This window comes from Opisthocomus hoazin, chromosome 9 (genome assembly GCF_030867145.1).
Source record: "Opisthocomus hoazin isolate bOpiHoa1 chromosome 9, bOpiHoa1.hap1, whole genome shotgun sequence".
In the NCBI taxonomy this organism is placed as follows: Eukaryota; Metazoa; Chordata; class Aves; order Opisthocomiformes; family Opisthocomidae; genus Opisthocomus; species Opisthocomus hoazin.
The window spans coordinates 38,528,136-38,547,286 of record NC_134422.1 but is presented as its reverse complement, the minus strand read 5'-3'; the positions used below and the strand labels follow the sequence as shown (position 1 = coordinate 38,547,286).

General features: G+C 62.3%; 1 protein-coding gene across 1 annotated transcript; it reads right to left on the bottom strand.

The window, feature by feature from the left end:
- Window positions 1-1,677: 1,677 nt before the first annotated feature.
- Window positions 1,678-16,706, bottom strand: LOC142362442 (maestro heat-like repeat-containing protein family member 2B). The gene is made up of 31 exons (XM_075431077.1): window positions 16,347-16,706; window positions 15,733-15,898; window positions 15,260-15,358; window positions 14,839-14,990; window positions 14,431-14,574; window positions 13,901-13,993; window positions 13,501-13,585; window positions 13,276-13,389; window positions 12,807-12,880; window positions 12,274-12,393; window positions 11,197-11,304; window positions 10,844-11,012; window positions 10,451-10,782; window positions 10,025-10,166; window positions 9,072-9,124; window positions 8,557-8,664; window positions 8,194-8,313; window positions 7,895-8,017; window positions 7,643-7,765; window positions 7,435-7,596; window positions 7,085-7,303; window positions 6,762-6,829; window positions 6,282-6,411; window positions 6,081-6,176; window positions 5,505-5,609; window positions 5,170-5,293; window positions 4,122-4,231; window positions 3,532-3,684; window positions 2,559-2,704; window positions 2,166-2,328; window positions 1,678-1,875 (listed from the first exon to the last, which is right to left on the bottom strand). Exons 1-31 carry the CDS (start codon window positions 16,704-16,706, stop codon window positions 1,678-1,680), a joined length of 4,359 nt encoding a protein of 1,452 aa, XP_075287192.1.
- Between the last annotated feature and the right edge of the window lie 2,445 nt (window positions 16,707-19,151).

The following is a 19,151-nucleotide window of genomic DNA, read 5'->3' as shown; positions in this document are numbered from 1 at the left end:
TCCCAAGTGGGAACGATGCTGGTGACTTCACCGGCGAGGCTGTGGGAAGCCAGGTGCCTCCAGCCGGGGGACAGAACGCTAAGGAAACTGAGCAAAGCACTCCTTTTTCCCATCTGCCTGGGGGAGGACTGGTGCCCCTCCCCTCCTGGCACAGGCTCCAGGACAGAGAGCACTTCAAAGGCAGTCGCTGGCACCCCCAGCACAGAGGCCGGCTGAGCAGGGATTGCGCAGTGCACCCCATCACGGTGCTGGGCACAGGGGAGGCCCCAGATCCCACACTCCTGCTGCAGACAGCCAACCCGGACAGCACGAGGGGAAGATCAAGGGAAGATCAAGGCAGCCCCCAACACCCCTACTCATCCCCCGGCTGCCCTCCTTTCCACCCCCTTCAAACTGCTGTGTCCCTCAGTTCGTCCCACCCTGCTCCCAGTGTCCCCTACTCCACCCAGTGCCTCCCTTTCCCCCTGCTACCCCCACACTGTGCCACCGGGCAAGCGATACGCTCTGCTTCAGGCAGTTTTTGGTGAGCTTTATTGAACTCCCTGGTGCTGGCTGGGGCCAGGTGTTGCAGAAGGACTCCTCCAGCGCCCGCCTCACCCCTCAGGACCTGTCACACCGTAGTGCTGTAAGAGCTGCAACGACACAAGGAGCACCATGGGGACCTGGTCCCAGCCAGGCGCTCCTCTGGCTGTCCTGCTCCAGGGACCCTTTCTCCAGGGATCTTCCCACAAAAAAAAAAAAAAAAAAAAAGACATCCCAAGGAGCAGTATCTCAGTCAAACCCCTCTGAACCCTTCCTTGCCGAGCCCCTGCCTTACCTCAGCAAAGAAAGCTTCAGCTGTCACCCACAGCTTCGCCGAGCGGGAATCGAGCCATGCCGAGAGGTTCTTCATCAGACACGGCGATACGAGCTCAGCGCGGAGCAGGACGCTGCGCAAGGGAGCACAAGCGAGGGACACACAGTTACCCCGGAAGGCCACAGGCCAGGTCTCCAAACCTCACTTGCACTGACGCAGACACTCTTCTTCTGCTCAGGACAGCTTCCCAAGCACGCCAGAAGGGTCCCGGCAGCCACTTCCCCGGGCACAGCTCCACTGGACGTGGCCAGATGCATCCCTGGGGCTCTTACCTGGTCAGGAGAGCCACCCCATCAGGGTGACAGAGGGGATTTTCCAGGAGAGCCCAGGCCGCCTGATTCGTCAGCAGCTGCATCCATTTCTCAGCCAGGCATCTGCCCAGCACCTTCTCTAAAGCCACAAGGAAAAGCCTGGGAAATGAAACCAAACACAACACAAGTCAAAACGCAGTCAAACAAAACAACACAACACCACAGCCACAAACCCAAAGAAATTGGAAATCACAGCAGGTTAGGGGAAAAATTCATCTGTGGCAAAGCTAAATACCCCTGAAATGATGCTTCAGGGCCTGCAAGACTGCAGCTAACGACACTGGCATCTTCTCCATCCCCCAAACCCACACAAGCAGCAGAAAACCCACGTCCCTAGCTGACTCCGTGCTACATAACCACGGCAACACCTACTACCTCTTCCCACCAGCGCTTTGCCAAGAATGATGCGGGTGCCCGCGAGGGGCACGCTCCTCCCGCTGAGGGTCCCATCAATGCACATGTCCTGGCAAGGGGAACTGAAGCCAAAGCTTCAAAGGAAGCTCCGGCTCCTTACCTGCAAGGCTTCTCCTCAGCGATCCCGCACTCGAGGAAAAGCTCTCTCCAGGTGCTCAGGGGAGAAAGCGATCTCTCCTCACCCAGTGTTTCACTGGCCCACCTCAGGAGGCTGGGAAGCAGGTCGGGAAGCAGCCGCTTGAGCTCCTCTGTGCTCCCCAGAGCTAGCACCACCTCGGAGATGGCATGGGTGATCTACAGAGGAACATGACGGAGAACCACCTGGTCAGGCAAGGCCTTTTCCACCAGCCTGGTTCCCCGCCTGCCTTGGGCAGGGTGCTTACTCTCCACAATCATCACTTCTGCAACAGCCTTGTGCCTCAGGAGCACAAAACTGTCCCCGCTCCCCACACCGCAGGCCGGCCCAGCACAGCGCCCTGGGAGTCTCCACGGGCATCCACAAAGGGCACCCGACTCCCTCGCGCCGAAGAACGAGTTAGAAAGCAGAAGCGAAGATGCAGAAACGCGTCTGCTGTTGAACGTACCGTCACAGCCTCCAGAGCAGCGCGACGGCTGTGCCGCTCACAAGCAGAGTCCTCATCCTGCAGGCAGTTGTTCCCCACTCGGTTCAGTTTCTCTGCTAAGCACTTCAGGACCCGAGTCCCGATGGTGCTTCTCCCGAGGCTCCTCCACAGCTCCACCGTGTCTCTGTAAGGGAACAGACATTCACCTCTGAGCCTGTACCCTTGCAGTGCTGCAGCGCCCTCAAACCTTCTCCTCGTCTGCAGCGGGGCTTACAACGCTCCACTCGCGGTCCAGACACAAGCACAAGACAGTTCAGGCAGAAAAAAGACCTGCTTCTTAACCACCCCCCACAGCACAAGCAAGCTGCGAGGACTCTCTCTGACTACAGCGAGGGAGGTGGGTAGTGCACGTACCCGTCCATGGGCAGACCCTTCTGGAGGAGACAGCTGATCGCAGGCTCCCGGTGAGAGCAGGTGAGGAAGAACACCGCATGGAAAGAGAAGGGCCTGTGGGGGCTCTTCTCCATGTAGGTGTAAAGGGTCTGCAGGATTTTTGGCATCTGGATGGAAGAATGGGAGAAAGAAGGGCTCGGTGCATCCTTTACCCCTTCCTGCGGGGCCCAGGCACGGTCCTTCAGCACGTGAGCAATGCCTGCTCCCGTGACAGGGAGCCCAGGTCTAGCTCGAAACCTCGCCCCGTTCCACCCTGCCTGACCCTGGCTCATGGCCGGAGCTGAGCGTGCTCTTGGCAGTTGCACACGTGTGGCCTTGCAAGGCCACGTCTCTCCTTGCAGAGGAACCCAGGTCTCCAGGGACATTTTTCCTTGCCTCTACCCTCCTTTCCCAAAGCGCCAACCCCACGCAGAGGACCTTCCCCTGAAGGAAGGAGACTTTGTTTGTTTGGGCCTTTCAAAGGCTGACAGTGGAGAACAGGAGCCATGAAAGGGCAGGCACAGCACCAGGCCAGAGGCTCCCAGCCTCCAAACGGGCGGCAACTGGTGGCTAAAGGGCGGCCACCTCGGAGGCTGGGTAACACCCCAGCCGGGGAAAGCAAAGAGCAGGGTGAAGCGCGTCCCTGGGCAGCGAGGGCTGACAGTGACCTCAGAGGAAGGGCAGGAACGGCAAGGCGAGGCCTCCCAGTGACAGCTGCCTCCCTCATGGCAAGGACCTGGACTATGGGAGACGGCGGACAAGAGGTGCCCGTGTCCTTGTCACCAGACGGAGCGGACACCAGCAGCAGGTGCTAATGCACAACTCCAACCATCAGCAGCCCCTCGGCTCGGCACACCGGCGCTGTTTCTTGAGCCCGTGCCAACTGCACAGGGTGCAGTGCAACAGCCAACAGGAGAAAAGGCAACATCTAATGGAAAAAAAAGTTCTCCTTTACCTCCGGGACTATTTCCTCGGTGGATTCCACCAGGAAGCGACACACCCACTTCCACACTGCCTTCACACACGTGGGTCTGACGTGCCTGAGGCTGTCCAGGACAGCGGTCAGAAAGTCTCTCGCCTGCGCTGGAGGGATGTATTTGCAAATGGCCTGGAGAGAAGTCAGGAACAGAAGAGACTGCATCACAGCTCTGCTCCAGCAATGCGGCAAGGACAGGAAGCTGGACAGGACTGCCAGTGTGGCAGTCATGGAGGGGGTGAGGGCTTGATCCTCCCGCTGTGCACACAGTGCTGTTTACATCTGATGCAGCCAACTGATGGGGAAGCGTCTCCCCCCGTGTTGTTTGCTTACAGACCACAGTTGTGTTCTGACAAGAGCACTCACTCACTCACTCACACACACACACACAGAGGATCTGCTCCAGCATGCCTAAAGGGCAGTCCTGCCCCAAAGCCTCCTCCTGCTTGCTAACAACAGCCGTCCTGGGCAGCTCGCTCCGGAGACAGCACGAGGCTCTGGAGGGGAGCAGGGGGATGTGCAGGAGCCCCGGAGCTGGGCCGCCAGCCCACTGCTTTGGGGCCAGTTACCTTTGCTATTGCGACACCGTTCTCTTTCAGAGTCTCGGGCTCTGGGCTCCTCAGCTCCTCACACAGGCGCCTGATCTCATCTGCCCCAGACACCACCTTCCTGGTCTTGGCTGAAACAAACACCAGGAGAAAAGAGGAGTCATGTCTACGGAAACCCAGCCTCTGGCCCCGGATACTGTTCAAGGAGAACCCAAGTGGTGGCAGCGAAGGCCACAGGGAAAGCCAGGCCCTCCTGAACTCGGTGCAGCAGGGTTTCCTGAGCTCGAGAAGCGGCTGACAAATCCCAGGCTGGAAAGATCCCTCTTCCTCCCTGAACTATTTGCTGGGGCTGCAGGGTTTCAGCAGCCACCGGCTTCTGCTCCCAGCAGCTGTGTCCCTGATTCCCACACAGGCCACCTTCGTCTCTGGGACTCGGGAAAACTCCCTGGGACTTCCCCAGCACATGCAGACCCCGCTGCCTGAAGAGGAAAGGGGTGAAAGACAACCCTTTGCAGCACGCGCCAGGCCTCCTCCCCACCCACTTTGCTCTGGGCAGCAAATTGGCTTCCCCTCTTGTGCTCGGCAGGAGATGTCTTCCCTGGCAGGGGTGAGTTTGGAGACTGCCTGGCTAGCTGCCTGTCTCTCCAGGCTCAAGGGAGCGAGCAAAGGGGAAGGCATCCTCTGAAACATCAGGGACTTCATCCGAGCAAGGTGGCTGACCAGCCTCTGCCTCTCCTGGCATGTGGAGGGGGACAGACGTTGCGGGGGACAGTTCCCAGCGTTGGCGACAATGTCCTGCCCTCAGACAGCAGCAGGGGATGGCCCTGACCACCCACCATCACACGTGCTCCGAGGAGGTGGGACTCAGCCACTCTCTCCCAGGGACCCTTCCTGAGACGGCCAGGGAGGCAGAGGACTTACAAGCTGGGGGCACAAAACCAGCCGAGCACCTTGTCTCCCGCTTCCCTCCCGGGGACGGGGCCGGGCCCTGCAGGATCCCGGTCGTGCCAAGCCAGGAAGGGAGCAAGGATCTGGCTGAGCACAGCTGGGAAGCGCCCGCTCTCCTCACCTTGTATTTGGAGAAGGTAGGCAAGGCAGAGCCACGGCCTCTGGTGGATCGTGGCAACGCAGTCGCAAGTCAGAGTGCCCAGCAGTCCCACCAGGGAGCCGAAGCCATTCCAAGGACATCCTCTCTGCAGGGAAGAGCAGCAGGGAAAGGGTCGCAGGCAGCCCCAGCACCCGCTGGCCTCTGCCGCCCATCCCGCTCCCTGAGTGGCCACTGGCAGAAGGGCTGCCCCGTGATCCCAGAGCCCCGAAACCCAGCACCCGGCCAGGCCGGGCTTTCTTCCGGGGCCATCAATGATGGGGAGGGGGCACAGTGGGACACAGGAGGTCCCTACTCACCATCAGCTCAAATCGCTCCTTGTAAGCTCCCAGCACATGGGCTAAAATCCACAGGGCTCTCTCCCGCTCCCATTCTGTCCCCGAGGTGAGCCAGTCCTTCAGCACCTGGGGCAGGGCACGTCTCTCTTACAACCGGCGTCTTTCTCTCCCCAAGATCTCTCTCCATCTCCCTCCTTCTCTGGCCCCTTCCTGGCGCAGCCCCCAGCCCCACCGAGCACTGGCACTGCGGTCTCCACCGCCCCCCCGCTCTCCCCCACTGCCTCTGCCCTCAGACGGCTCTTGCCTCCCTGCCAGCGGCTCCCCACTCCAGCCTTCGCCCCCGGCTGCTCTCGTCCAGCTCCGGGCTGGCTCCCGGCCTTCCCTCTGGCACGGCCCACTTCTCTGCCTGTCCTGAGGCCACATGGCCGGGGGCTCGCGTCCCCCAGCTCAGCCCCTCGCCCCGCACAAACACACAGCCTCAGAGCGAGGAGCCAAAGCCCTGCTTTCCCATAGCAAAGGTATCCACCTCTTGCCACCCTCTGCAGACTCAATGCCCTGCCCCTCTGACGCTCTCCCTCTTGCCCCAGGGCTACTCACATCGACCACGTCGTCCAAGCTGGTCGAGCTTGCCTCCGCCTCCAGCAGAGTTGCTATGAGGTGGCCCAGATCTTGCATGCATCTGCTGTGCAGAACCTGAAGGCAGGAAAGGAGAGCTGAGGTTCTGCACCATGGGGACGGCCAGGGCACGCTGAGCTGGGAACCTGACCCAGAGGTGGGCAGGCACTGGCCGCTGGGTACCTGAACGTTTACAGCTGCCTTCGCTGCCTGCCTTCCCTTCTGCCTCTCAGGCGGATAGGACACGACACTGTGGCAGCACACTGCCAGCAGCTTCCGATTGTCCTCCTGGCTCAGAAGTGGCCTCAGCTTGCTGGCCAGAGGAAAAATGAAGAGAAAAAAGAAAGCGGATTTACTTGCCCTCTCCAGCGTGCCTCAAAGCACAACTGGGTTCCACCTAATCAAGGGCCCCAAATACAACACCCCCAGCCCACGCCAGCAAGCCCTGCCTTCAGCTCCAGCAACTCCTGCCTCTGCCCAGGCAGTGGGCAAACCCCCACCCCCAGGTTGAGGAACCCCCGGGGCTCCCTTCCTTCGGGAGACCCCCACAATGGGGAACAGCCTCCCGCTCCACAGCCCCAGCAGCTCCCGGCCCCAAGCTCAAGTCACTTGGGCTGGCTGGGGCGCACTGGGAGGCCCCAGAGCCCGGGGAACAGACCTCACCTCAACTTCTCCAGGGGCTGCAACACTCCATGCACCAGGGAGTCCCACGGCTCCCTCTCCAACCAGTCCTGTGAGGCCCAGAGACACAAGCACAGAGTTGGCAGCCCGCAGGGGCACGGGACAGCCCTCCCCTGCTGACAGGCTTTGACAGACTACGCCCCGTCACCCCCATGGATGCCCCAAGGCACCCAAGGGCCCCACCAGCTCGGGACACAGCTCCAGCAGCTCCCACCAAGCCGACAGACCATCGTGCCTCTGGGGAAAGCAGAGCATGGCGCAGCCCCAAACTCCCCTGTCTCACTGCCCCAGCTACAGACACTCACCAGCAGGGTCCACATCACCTTCTGCTTCAAGCCGAGCTCAAAGCTGCCGCAGTCGCCCACAGCCTGGATGGCACTGCTGACCTCAGTGATGCTCTGCACCAAGGCCAGCTTGAGCTGCCAGTCCTGAGGGCAAAGAGAGCAAAGCACCCCTTGAACTCTTGGAAGGGCTGAGGGGTGCAAGAGGAGCATGGGCAGAGGGAACCCGTGGGGGGTTTGCATCTGGATGGGGAGAACAAACCCGTGCTTGGGGGATCTTTAGAAACAGACCCACCATCTCGGTATGCCCCAGCCCCGAGGGGCTGGAGCGAGGGCACCCAGGCAGCCCTGCCCTGCGCACCCCGAGCTCCTACCCTCTCTCTGGCTCCGCAGAGCTGCAGAATGTTGCCCACAATTTCTTTCTCCACGCAGGCGAGCAGCTGCTCCTTGGGTGCACACAGGGCTATGCTGCTGTAGGTGTGCATCAGAGCAGCGCAAGTGGCCTGGGCTCTCTCCTTATTCTGCTGCTGCTGTACCTGTGTCGACAGAGATGCCCCAAGATGTCAGCCCCAGGACTGCCACGGGCTCCTGCGGCAGCTCCTCGTTCAGCCGGGCACCTCCCCGCAGCTCCCCGAGCCGCCAGCTCCGGGGCCGGGAGCTGTTCCCATCCCGCAGCGTGGGTTCTCGCATGGGGATGGGGAGGAGCTGCACCCAGCACAGCTCTCGGGGAGCTCTTACAAGAGGCCTTCTCTAAATGCAGCTGCCGCAGCTTGGGGAGAAGGGGAAATCAAGCCAGAAATGGAAAGCTAAACAGCAAAACCCTGGATCGTTTACCTTCCAGCCCGTGGAAGTCTGACACAGCCAGTCTCCGGTGAAAGCGGAGGAGAACATTGTCACCGTGTCCAAGACCAGGTGGAAGTGGTTCTCGGCAGCACGGGACACAACAGAAATCATGCCCTGCAGCCGCAGAGAAACGAGGAGTCAGCTCCAGCCCAGGCACTCCGCTGTGGCCAGCGACAACGGCCAGGTAGGACGTTGCAGCAAGGGCGAAACGGCAGCAACGGGGAAGTCAAGGAGGCCTGGAGCAGGGCCAGGAGCAGCAGGGGATGCTCAGGACATGGACATCGCCTCACCTGGGCCTCAGGCAGCTCCATAGGGTTCGCCTCCTGAAGGAACCTCAGCACCTCCCCACGGACGTGTCCGAGGTCCCGACAAGCCGCCAGCGCTGTCCCGAGAGCCTTGTAGAGGAACAGCTGAAAGGGAAGAGGCCGAGCCTGAGCTGCAGTCATGGCCCGACCCGTCACAAGAGGGCTGGCCCCAGAAGGGCCCGACTGGCCCTGGGAGCGGGCGAAGCCGGCCATCACGCCGGGCTGTAGCCAGCCGCTGGGGCAGCCCGGGGTGACGCATCTTTTGGGGGAGGGGGAACGGCACGCAGTGGAAACCCCCTGTGTGGGCAGAGCATGGGCACCAGCCCCGGCGCGGGGCAGGGGACATACCTTCTCCCAGGAGCCGGGGACAGAGCTGCCCAGCTGCTGGCTCAGCTCCTGGCTCAGCCCCACGGTCCAGGCCCCGTCTTCGATGGGCTCCAGCGACGCTCGCAGGAACTGTGGGGAACAGGAGAGGACGCGAGTGTTCTCCTGGCCCTGGCCGGGGCCCTTTCCACGCCCCTGTGTCCCGGGACACTGCGCAGGGACAGCTGCCGGGAACGGCAGTCTCTTCCCCCACCCCAGCCAACCCTCTTTTCACCAGCCTCCCTCCTCTCCCAACACCCCCGGCACGCCGGACACCGAGGAGGCGGCCGTGGCCAAGGTGTGTGCTGCAGCGTCCCAGGGCACTGGCCATCAGCTGTGGCGTGTGTGCAGACAGCAGCTCCTCCGAGCGGGCAGGCACTACTGCGGGGGTGCCACGGGGCGTTCTGCAGGTGCCCCCACCGCCCGGTGCCGGCACAGGCAGCCCCGAGCTTCCTCCCACAGCTCAGCGCGCTCCCTCTTCTCCCCCAGGGATGCTGTACCTTCAGCATACGCTCCTCCCAGTCTGCAGAGTCCAGGGAGACCTCGGTTGTTCCTGGAAAGCAGAAGGAAGCAAAACCCTTGCTGCTATTGAAGCTCACAGCCAAGAAGAGCCCAGTAGTCTCCTCTGCGGTCACACGTCCCAAAAGTCCCAGGCCATCAGGCTGGAGAGGGCCTGCGAGCACCTACACCACAGCCCTTGGGAGGCCACAGACACAGGAGGGATCCCAGGGGCATTTGTCAGAGCCACTGAGTCAAGCTGGGGAAGGACGCGCAGACCGCGGCTGATCCCCACTGCCTGACTGCAGCTCCCAGAACAACTTGGACCACTGAGTGCCAGCACACACCGGCAACACCCGTTTTCTCCTGAATCACCCACCACTTTCTGCCCATTTCATAGAATCATAAAATCATAGAATCAAGAAAGTTGGGAAAGACCTCTCAGATCAGCAAGTCCAACCCTCACGCCAACACCACCACACCTGCTCAGCCATGTCCTGAAGTGCCACATCTACCCGTTTTTTGAGCACCTCCAGGGATGGTGACTCCACCACTTCCCTGGGCAGCCTGTTCCAATGCTTCACCAGTCTTTCAGTAAGGAAATTTTTCCTAATAGCCAAACTAAACCTCCCCTGACGCAACCTGAGCCCGTCTGTGGCCCTGGGCACTTGGCCCTCCGAAGCCTGGGAGCTGCAGCCCCTCCAGCAGTACCAGTCCAATCCTTGCCCTGAACCCCCACCAGGACACGGGGGTGCCACCGTGACCTGCTGTCCTAGGGGACACCAACGGCCCCGTCCATCCACTGGGCCATGGCTGCCCCCAGCCTCAGCACTGGCTCCCTGGAAGGCCAAAGGCTGCGGAGCAAGCGCTGAGGAACTGGGCCCCATTCCCCTCCATCACGCTGGGACGCTGCATTTCCCTGCCCCTCGTCCCTCCCTCCCCACCCGCGCTTCACCTTCCAGGTACTGCAGCAGGGGCGGCATCTCGGTGGCCCACACCGCCGCCACGGCCCTGTGGATCCTGCCGTGGAGAGCCTGCAGCAGCCGCAAGGCAGCGGCTGCGCGTTCGCCGGTCTTTTCAGGAGCCGCTGCCAACACCTAGGCGAGGACAGGAGGGAAGGGTCGCTCCTGCCGCCGCAGCCACAGCTTCTCCCGCCACGGAGGGAGGGAGGGAGGGAGGGAGGGAGGGAGGGAGCTCTGCGGGCGGCCAGCGGCTTCACCAGGGTGCTGCCAGCCCCGAGGAAGGAGGGGGATCCCCGGCGGGCTCAGGCGCGCTGCCTCCTCCTCGGGGGTCCCGGCACTGGCCTCAACAGCATCTCTGCCGTGGGCTCTCCCATCACCCCCGGCCAGGAAAGTTCTTTCCTCAGGGCCGCGCTACTCACCAGCAGTCGAACCAGCAGGGCTTGGGGAGTCGGCAGCCGGGCTGCGGGGAGGAACAAAGGCTGGATGAGCGGACGAGCCCCCGCCGTGCCCTGCCCCTCGCACCTCCGATACCCCCGCACAGGGCTGAGAGCGGCCGTGCTGCCAGGGCGCTGGGCCAGGGGCTCCCGAGGGCTGCCCAGCGGGAGATGAAGGCAGCTCCGGCACGGCCGGGAACAAGCCCCGGCTCCCCAGGAGAGCCAGGTCTCTGCGCCGGGCAAGGGGCAACGCAGGGCAGAGCCCCCCATGCCCAGCAGCAGAGCCTGCCTCTGCCCTTTGGCTCTCCTGCTCAGGGCTGCGGAGGAACACGGAGACACAGACCGGACCGGCCCCCAGCCAAACCCAGCGGCACTCACCAGGGCTCCCATCTTGCTCCGGGGAGTTCACGGCATCGGGCTTCTCTTCTTCCTCGTGCCCCGCTCTCTCCTGCCTCTCCACGAGGGCTCGGAGGCAGCGGGACAGCGGGATCAGCATGCCGCTGTACTGGGCTGGCACCACGTACTCCAGAAGCCTCGGCCACAGGAGCTGCAGAGAAAGACCAGGCAATTCACCACAGCGGCACTTCCACTCCGCTCGCAGACAGAAAGGATGGTTTGCTTTTCCCTGAGCCTCGCGCGCTGCAGCGCACATCGGGGAGAGGTTCAGGGCATGGGGAAAAATGCCCTGAAGGGAAGAAGTGGCCGCTGCAGCGGGGCACAGGGTGGCTTACCTTGGTCATCCCTCTCAGAGAGACGTCCAGCGAGCCCACGATTTCCGTGCACAGGGCTTGAAGAGCTTGTTCCTCCGGGTTTTCCCAGGCCAAATGGCCTTCTGCCACCTGCAAGACGCAGTTGCCCAAAGCCCCGTTACTCAGCTCCCAACCGACAAGGCTCAGACATGGCCCTCCCAGTGCTCCTGCAACAGCCTCCCAGGACCACTGACCTCCTGAAGGAGGACAAGGACAGCCAGACCTAGCTCAGGGACCAGTTCCCAGATGCTGGCAAGGACTGGGAAGTCTGCGAGCAGAGAGATGCTGCTAGTCTGCACGGTCCCTCAGGACCCAAATGCTGCTGTCATGCCAGTGCAGCACAGGTGAGGAACGTGCCCTTCAGCGGGGCTCTTCTCACGGCCAGACCTGGTGGCAGCAGGTCCGACGGATGCGGAGTGGAACCCAGCAGCCCCCTCCTGCACCCTGCTCCCGAAGCAGAGCCAGCCCAAGCCCTGCAGCACCGCGACGCACGCGTGTCGAAGATCCTCGGCAAGTCAGCGGGAGGCTCGGCCATCCCCAGCCTTCATCTCCTGGGCACCCAGCTGGAAACGCTCACCGAAGGGACTGCCAAAAGGCCTGTCCCCATGCCAGAAGGGACACGGGCCCCCAAGACTGCTCTCAGACGGGCAGGGCATGCTTTGGAGGGCCCCAGCACAAGAGCCCCACAGAAAGCTCCTCCAGCCAGGCCCACCTCCCTGCACTGGCTGCGTTTTGCTGATCATCCATCAGCATCTAAGGATGGAGGATGTCCCCTCCCTACAAGGTCCCTCCCTTCGGAAGGCAGCTTTGCTCAGCCCGTGGGCTGCACACGCGGTCCCGGGTGGTACGCCCAGGTGCAAACCCACACCACCCACCGACGCCTCCACCGACAGCAGCACAGACACCCATGAGGAGCGGCCATTTGGAGGATGCTCCGATGGCAGTGCCGGCGACGACGGCCCTGCAGTGTGGAGGTCTCCACGGCCAAGGATGCCCGCAGGAGCTCTCAGCACAGCCCAGGCACTGGGCAAAGCCCCGGCTGTCCCGCTCTGCCCTTACCAGTCTGCCCGAGATCCGGCCAAACTCGTTGAAGATGTGCCCCACCACATCCCATTCCTGACAGCTCTGGGAGCCAGAGCTCAGCAGCTCCCTGATGAACTCCACAACTGCTGTCTGCACCTGCCAGGGGAGACCGTGGTTACCACCCTCCTGGTCAACACCTTCGCTTGGGAGCCGCCTTAGTGGCTTGCAGAGAGATGGTGAGGGCATGGCAGCAGCTTTTGCTCCGCAGCTCAGTCACGGACTTTAGCACCTGGCTGCATGTGCATTTGCCCATCCGTTGTGACCTCCCCACCCCAGGCTGCCAGCTCTCCCCAGGGAGGAGACAGCACCCACCACCTGGGCAACGTGCTGTCACCTCCCCAGGCACTCCAACGCTGCCCACGCCAGCAGCAGCATCACCTCTCACCATCAGCTCTCCGGGGAGCACGGTCAGCCCCCAAACTGCCGCTCCTGCTACAGCCTCACCAGGCTCTGCCCCCAGGGAGAGGCTTTCTCTGCCGCCCTGGCAGCCCCTTCCCAAACCAGCTCACCTGGGCACTGGGGTTGCTGCACACCGACCGCACGGCCTCCACCAGCTGCGGCAGCTGCTCTCTTGTTGCAGGGTCTGGAACAGACACGGAGAGGTGTGCACTGAGGCAGAGCCCCCACGGCACAAGGCACCCCTTGAAGCTTCTGAGCTTTTCATACGTTAGCGGGACAGAAAAGCGGGGCCCAAGTCTGACTTCACAGGAGGCAGCAGCGTACCCAGAGCAACTCCGTTTCTAGAGGCACGGCTATTTTATAGGGATCAAAAGCTACGGTAACAGAGAACTAGAGAAATGGCACGGGTACAAGCAGCTCCTGCGCCCACCAGCCCGCCTGTGTCACTGAGCTTGGAGCATCAGCTCAGCTGGGGACCTGCTCTTTGCAGCTCCTTTCGGGTGCAGGTGCACCACTTCCAGCCTCTTCCTGCTCTCAGCCCACCAGCCCCAACCCCCGCCTCGCGTCCCAGGCACTGACCATCAGAGCGGGCCAGTTCTCTCAGCAGGCCCAGAGCTGCCACGCGATAGGCATTGCTCCTGCTGCTCAGCTGGCAGCGCAGAAACGCAATCGTCTCCTCCGGGTAGGTGCGGGCTGCAGAGAAGAAATCACGTTCTGCGTTAGCAGGCAGCTGCCTCCAGCTGCTGAGGACTGGAACAGAGCTGCCACGGCACAGCGGGGCATCGCCCAGCCTCCGCTCCTTACCCAGCAGCACGATGCAGCGGGACAGCACTGCCTTGCGACCCAGGCCAGGCTCTTTGGTCACATCACAGAGCCGTAGGAACAAAGCCTGTTTCAAAGAAATTCACGTCAGCGCAGAAGGGGACTGAAAAGAAGCAGCTCTGCCTGCCCTCCTCTCCCAGAGTCCTGCCACTCGGCCGAGAGGCAAATGGCCCAGGGAGCTGGGCTGCCCCTCGCTCCCCTTCCAGACAGCCAGGACCAGGCCTCTTGCAGCCTGCAGGCACCTCCGTGGCACCGGGATCACAAACCCTGGCGTGCTGCTGGCCTGCGGGAAGGTCCCGGCGGAGGGACGCCCTGCCCTGCCCTGCCCTGCCCGCCGGCAGCCTTTCCCCTCCGCGCAGTCCAGCGTGCGGGCTCCCCTTACCTGGCAGTACACAGCCGAGCTGATGGCCAGAGCCAAGCCCTGGGGGATTGGGCTCTGAAGTCCCTCCAGCGTCTCCAGCAGATAGCTGAGGTTCTGCAAGAGAATGGCGCAGCAAGAGGAGGCTCAAGCCACCTCAAGCCACTTGCGACGGGAGAAACCCAGCACATCTGGGCTAAGGGGAGTCCCTGTCACCAGCTCCCAGGGAAAACCCCAAACCCTCCTGCACGGGGCTTCGTTGCCCTCCCCTCAGAGCAGCATCGGGACTGGACACAGCCCTGGGCATTCGAGCAAAGCTCTTCCCGCACGCACAGCCCCAGGGAGGTGGCAATGCCAGAAGATGAGCCTCACGGATGTGACGCTTGGCTCCCTCCTGGCCCCCCCCTGCATTGCCCTGCTCTTGCCCCAAGAGCGCACGCAAGCCTCAGGCCTCCTCTGCTCTCCCTGGTCCTTCTCAAAGGCCTTCCCAGGTCCTCTGGGCACTCGCACAGACCCACCCGAGCAGCCACGCTGGGCCCCACACGACTCCTCACCTTGGTGACCTGGGAGGTGTCTCGCACCTCCTGATATTGCTGCAGGAGCCAGAGGAACGGCTCCCAGGCATGGTATCCGTGCCGCTCCCCGTGCAGAAGGGCCACCGTCATGGCAGTCACTGCCCCGAGGACAGCCTGCTTGTCCTGGAGAGGGAAAGGAGAAGCCCTGCTGGGAGGGACAGCCTTTGCCCATGCTGCTGCCCCAGCCCTCCCCGAACAAAGGCCCCAGGACTCTGCTGCTTCCCCCCAGGGAGCCCCCAGACACAGGGCGGCAGGCTCCCGGCTTGGGGGGCTTCCTCGCCCAGACTGCTCCCTCTCCACCCTGCTCGCACCCCGCCGCGCACAGATGGGCCCGCTGACGTGGACATGCCCGCTGCGGCCCCAGGCATGGAAAGCAGCACTTCTCACCTCTTCCTCCTCGCAGTGCAGCAAATTCGCCACAACGTAGCGGAAGACCGGGTAAATGTCTCGGCACAGCCGCGCTTCCCGACTGCGAGGGAAGGGGCACTGCTCCCGGCTGCAGAAGTATGCGGTGACCCCTTTCGACCACTGCTCCACAACTGCACCAGGACAAAGGAGAAGGGAGCACATGACAGTCTGCAGCAGGGAGGGGACCTCTGTGCAGTGCCGCTGTGTCCTGCCCACCGCAACGTCCCAGGTTCCCCCTGCTCCTTCTACACACTCACAGCGCTTTGGGATCGCCAAGGCCTGACCTCACCGGGGGCTGACGCCCACCACGTTCCCTCGGAGACCGCACGGAGCCATCAAAGGCCACCCCTGCCCCGGCAACCCCGGCCAAGGAGCTGCTCACCACTACCCTAACACTCACCGCTGCAGAAGGTGCGCAGGATCCGGCCGCTCCCCACCTGGCTCAGCATGGCGCGCAGGGCCAACAGCGTCATTCCCACAAAGGGGATGCACTGCAGGGCTGCGGAGAAGGCAGGGACAGAGGGACCGAGGGTCAGCGAGAGACACGGGAGACTGGGGTCAATCTCTGGCAAGGCTGGGGCTGCCGGGCCATGCCAGAGGGCATGGGGAGGGCTGCATTCCCCAAGGGGGACACAGCAGGGAAGCTCTCTGGGGAAACAGGGAGGACAGTGGGGGGCACAGACCCCACGCGTTTCTCTCCAGTGGGTTCCCACCCTCCAGGAACCGAGCTGCTGGCCGGCCCTGGCATGCAGCGGGGAGGCTTGGCAATTTCATAGCCCCCCAGCCCAACACAGAGCATTTAGGAAGGGGGAGGATCCCTGCTGCCCACTATCGCAGACCCCGACCCAAACCGGGAGGCCAAGGGTGCCGTACCGTAGCTGCGGGACAGTTTGCCTAGGGTGAGGAGCACAAACTCCTCCGGAACCTTCCCCATGGCCTTCAGGTGTCTCTGGAGCTCCGACATGACAAAGTGGAAGTGGGAGCGGGCCAGAGCCACCAGGACATCGCTAGCAGCCGTCTTCATGTCGTCTGTCACACCCTGGAAAAGCACCACAGGTTCAGCACTCCTGAGGAAACGGCTGAGGCACTCGCACAGGCTGAACGCCCCTGTCTCCCGTGCAAGTCCCCTTGCTGCAGTTGTGCTCGGGCCAGGGCGTCCGCTGCCTCTTGTACCCCGGGGCAGGCGAGCAGCTTCTCAGGGAGACGAGGGACACTTCTCCCCGGCACAGCCCTGTGCTGCTGCCTCCTCTCCCTCTCTGCGGAGATGCTGGGAACAAACTGTCGCAGACTCCAGACCCTCCCCCGTGGGGCCTCTCCATGGGGCTGCTGGGTGCCCAAGGTTCTTCATCAAGCCAGGAGGAACAACCTTGAGCTGAACCCAGCTTGGTGGGAATAACCGAGGAACATCTCTGCGCTGCTCTTTATTTCCCCAAAACCCAGGGGCGTAGGCAGGCTGCTTTGGTGGCCTTGGAAGAGAACAAGCTCACCTGGGCTGCCCGCATGTCGCTGGATGCCTCTGCTATCAGGCGGTTCACGATGCCGCCCGGCAAACGGCCATCGTCTCCCTGCAAGACGCTCTCCAGCTCCCGGTATATCTCCACTCGGTCACCCTGAGGACAGACCAAAGGGGAGGGAGCGATGAGACTTGGGACTTGCTTTGTCCTCGTTCCCGGCGAGCCACGAGAGAGACCTGCTGCCCCACAAATCATCTGTGTGCCACGGGCACGAGGGACCAGCTGCAGGCATCGCTCAGGACAGACACAGCCAAGAGCAAGATCTCCTGTGGCACCTCCGACACCAACAGAGAGCCAGGCAGGGAGACCAACTCCACCAGGGTAAGAGGCCATGCAGGAGCCCAGAAAGCCATTCCCGAGGCCGGGGAATGGCGGAGGTCAGAGGGAGAGCGCCAGACGAGGCAGGGGAAAGTGTGGGAATGAGACCATGCCCCGAGGAGGGGAAGCCACGAGCACCCTGCACCTTGGGGCCCCGGCGCTGGGACAGTTCCCGAACCAAAGCTAAGGAGGGGCCTTGGGTAAAGGCGCTGCAGAGATGCTGGGGGTTACGCCAGACGCTTTGCCTTGCCCAGGAGAGCGCTGTGAGCTCCCAGGGAAAGGAGGGAGCCAGGGAGCAGTGGCATTAGTCCAGCTTGAGCGGCAGGGACGAAGCGCCTGCGGGAGGGCAGAGGTGCCGTCAGGCGAGATCCCCCTCTGCCGCTGTGCCGGGGAAGCCAGGGGCAGGGAGGGGGGCCCTCAAGCCCCCTGGCCTCACCTCATGGTCTTGCAGATGCTTTAGCAAAGTCCCCACGACCTCCAAGGCAGTGACGGCCACAGGGACAGTCTCCTTCTCCCTGCCTCCATCCTCAGGATGCTCAGGTCTGGACTGGACACAGCAGCACGAGCAGAAGGCTGGAAGAAAAGAAAGAAATGGTTCGCAGGCTGCAGGGCTTCCAAGCAGGGAGGGGTGAGGATCTTCACAGCCTCCCCCAGCACTCACCGCCCGTCCTGTGCTGTGGTGGCAAGAGGACAGTCAGTGGGATGAGGGGAGGGAGCCTTCCCCCCACTGCAGCGCCACTGGGAAGAACACAGTGGGAGACTGGGCCCAGTGCCAGCACAGCAGTGGGGACCCCGAGCTGGGCAGGGGATGGACGTGGGGCCCTGCCCCATGGGAGAGGAACAGGAGGGCTGGGCAGCCCCAGCTGCCCCACGGAGGGCAGGCAGAGGATGGAGCCAGAGCGCTCTCGGAGGTGCCCGGCAGCAGAATGAGAGGTGGCGGGAACGCAGCCCCCAGCACCCACCCGGGATGGGGACGCAGCCCCCAGCACCCACCCGGGACGGGGATGCAGCCCCCAGCAGGCAGCAGCCCCCAGCCTCCCCCCGGCCTCTCACCTCGGAGTGCTCGGAGCGCTCTCCTCATCATCCTGGCAGCAGGATCCCCTGGAGGGACACACAGCTCTCTCCAGGTCCTCCTCCCGCGAATGCCACCAGAAACTGGGGCAGCACCAGCTCCCGGGGGCAGGTATGGGGCCCGGCCATTGTGACCGTGCTGCAGGGCGCGGCACCTCACACTGTGACACGGGGACACAACAGCTGGGGACACACCGTGGGCCGAGGACCGGACATGGCAGCATCCCAGGGACCCCCTCCCCGGCCCAGAAACGTGGGATTGCCCCATTCTCCCTCACTTGAACTCGCTCGTGGTCCTCCAACAGTTTTGGCAATGACTTTCTCCCCACAGCCCTTCCCAGCCCCGTCCCCAATCCACGTCGCCCTCCAGGGACCCCAGGCAACGTGGTCTCAACGGGACTGACCTGGCCTTTTCCCTCTGCGTTTTCTCTCCCTGGTTTTCTCCAAAGAGGAGGCTCTTGCTTGTGTCCGTGGGTGCCCTCCCCTGCACCTCCTCCTTCACTCGCTGGTGAAGATTGAGGCAAAAGACTCGTTGAGTCCCTCAGCCTTCTCTCCATCCCAGGTACCCAGGTCTCCTGTGTCCTTCCAGAGAGGGCCCACACTTTCCCTAGTCTTCCTTTTATCACTGACATACCTAGAGAAGCTTTTCTTGCTGCCCTTGGCACCCCTGCCCAGATTTAATCCTGTCAGGGCTTGAACTTTCCTAGCCAGATCCCTGGCTGCTCGGGCAATTTCTCTGTATTCCTCCCAGGCTACCTGCCCTTGCTGCCACCCTCTCTAGGCTTCCTTTTTCTGCTTCAGTTTGTCCAGGAGCTCCTTGTTCATCCACGGAGGCCTCCTGCCGTTTCTGGGTGACTTCTCTGTTGGGATGCATCGCTCCTGAGCTTGCAGGAGGTCATCCTTGAATGTTAAAATGAGCTTTCTTGGGCCCCTGTTCCCACCAGGGCTTTGTCCTGATGCCGTGAAAAGCCGGAATTGAAGACTCAATAGTCGGCAGACTATTAAGCAGGTATTCTTTACTGCGGCGCCGCGCACACGGGGGATCTCTCCTCCAAACGCGTGCACCGAAGAGACACAGTTACTAGGTATTTATGCTATGTTAACATACATATTCCTTACATTTCCAAGAAATGTTTATCATAGTAATGGCTTTTCCGAGAATTCATTAATATATGGTAATGTCCATCGCACATGTTTGTTTGGCGTCTCTGGGCAGGGGTCTTCAGATTATCCTGCAGCCTCCTTATCTCTGTAGTTTGCATACCTGTTCTCCCAAGGCCCAGGCGCCTAAAGGGATTATTCAGGAGTCCCTTGTCTTGCAACCGTCCCAATATTCACAAAGAACCAAGACTTGTTTCTGACCACCTGAAGTGATAACATCCCCTACAC

Excerpts from the sequence above, each read along its gene's own strand:
- LOC142362442 (XM_075431077.1), bottom strand. The coding sequence starts at position 16,706 with ATGGCCTCTTACCCTGGTGGAGTTGGTCTCCCTGCCTGGCTCTCTGTT. Across the intron at positions 15,359-15,732 it reads CAAACTGTCCCGCAGCTACG|CCCTGCAGTGCATCCCCTTT; the intron begins GTACGGCACCCT and ends CCTTCTCCGCAG. Across the intron at positions 2,705-3,531 it reads CCGAGGAAATAGTCCCGGAG|ATGCCAAAAATCCTGCAGAC; the intron begins GTAAAGGAGAAC and ends TCTTCCATCCAG.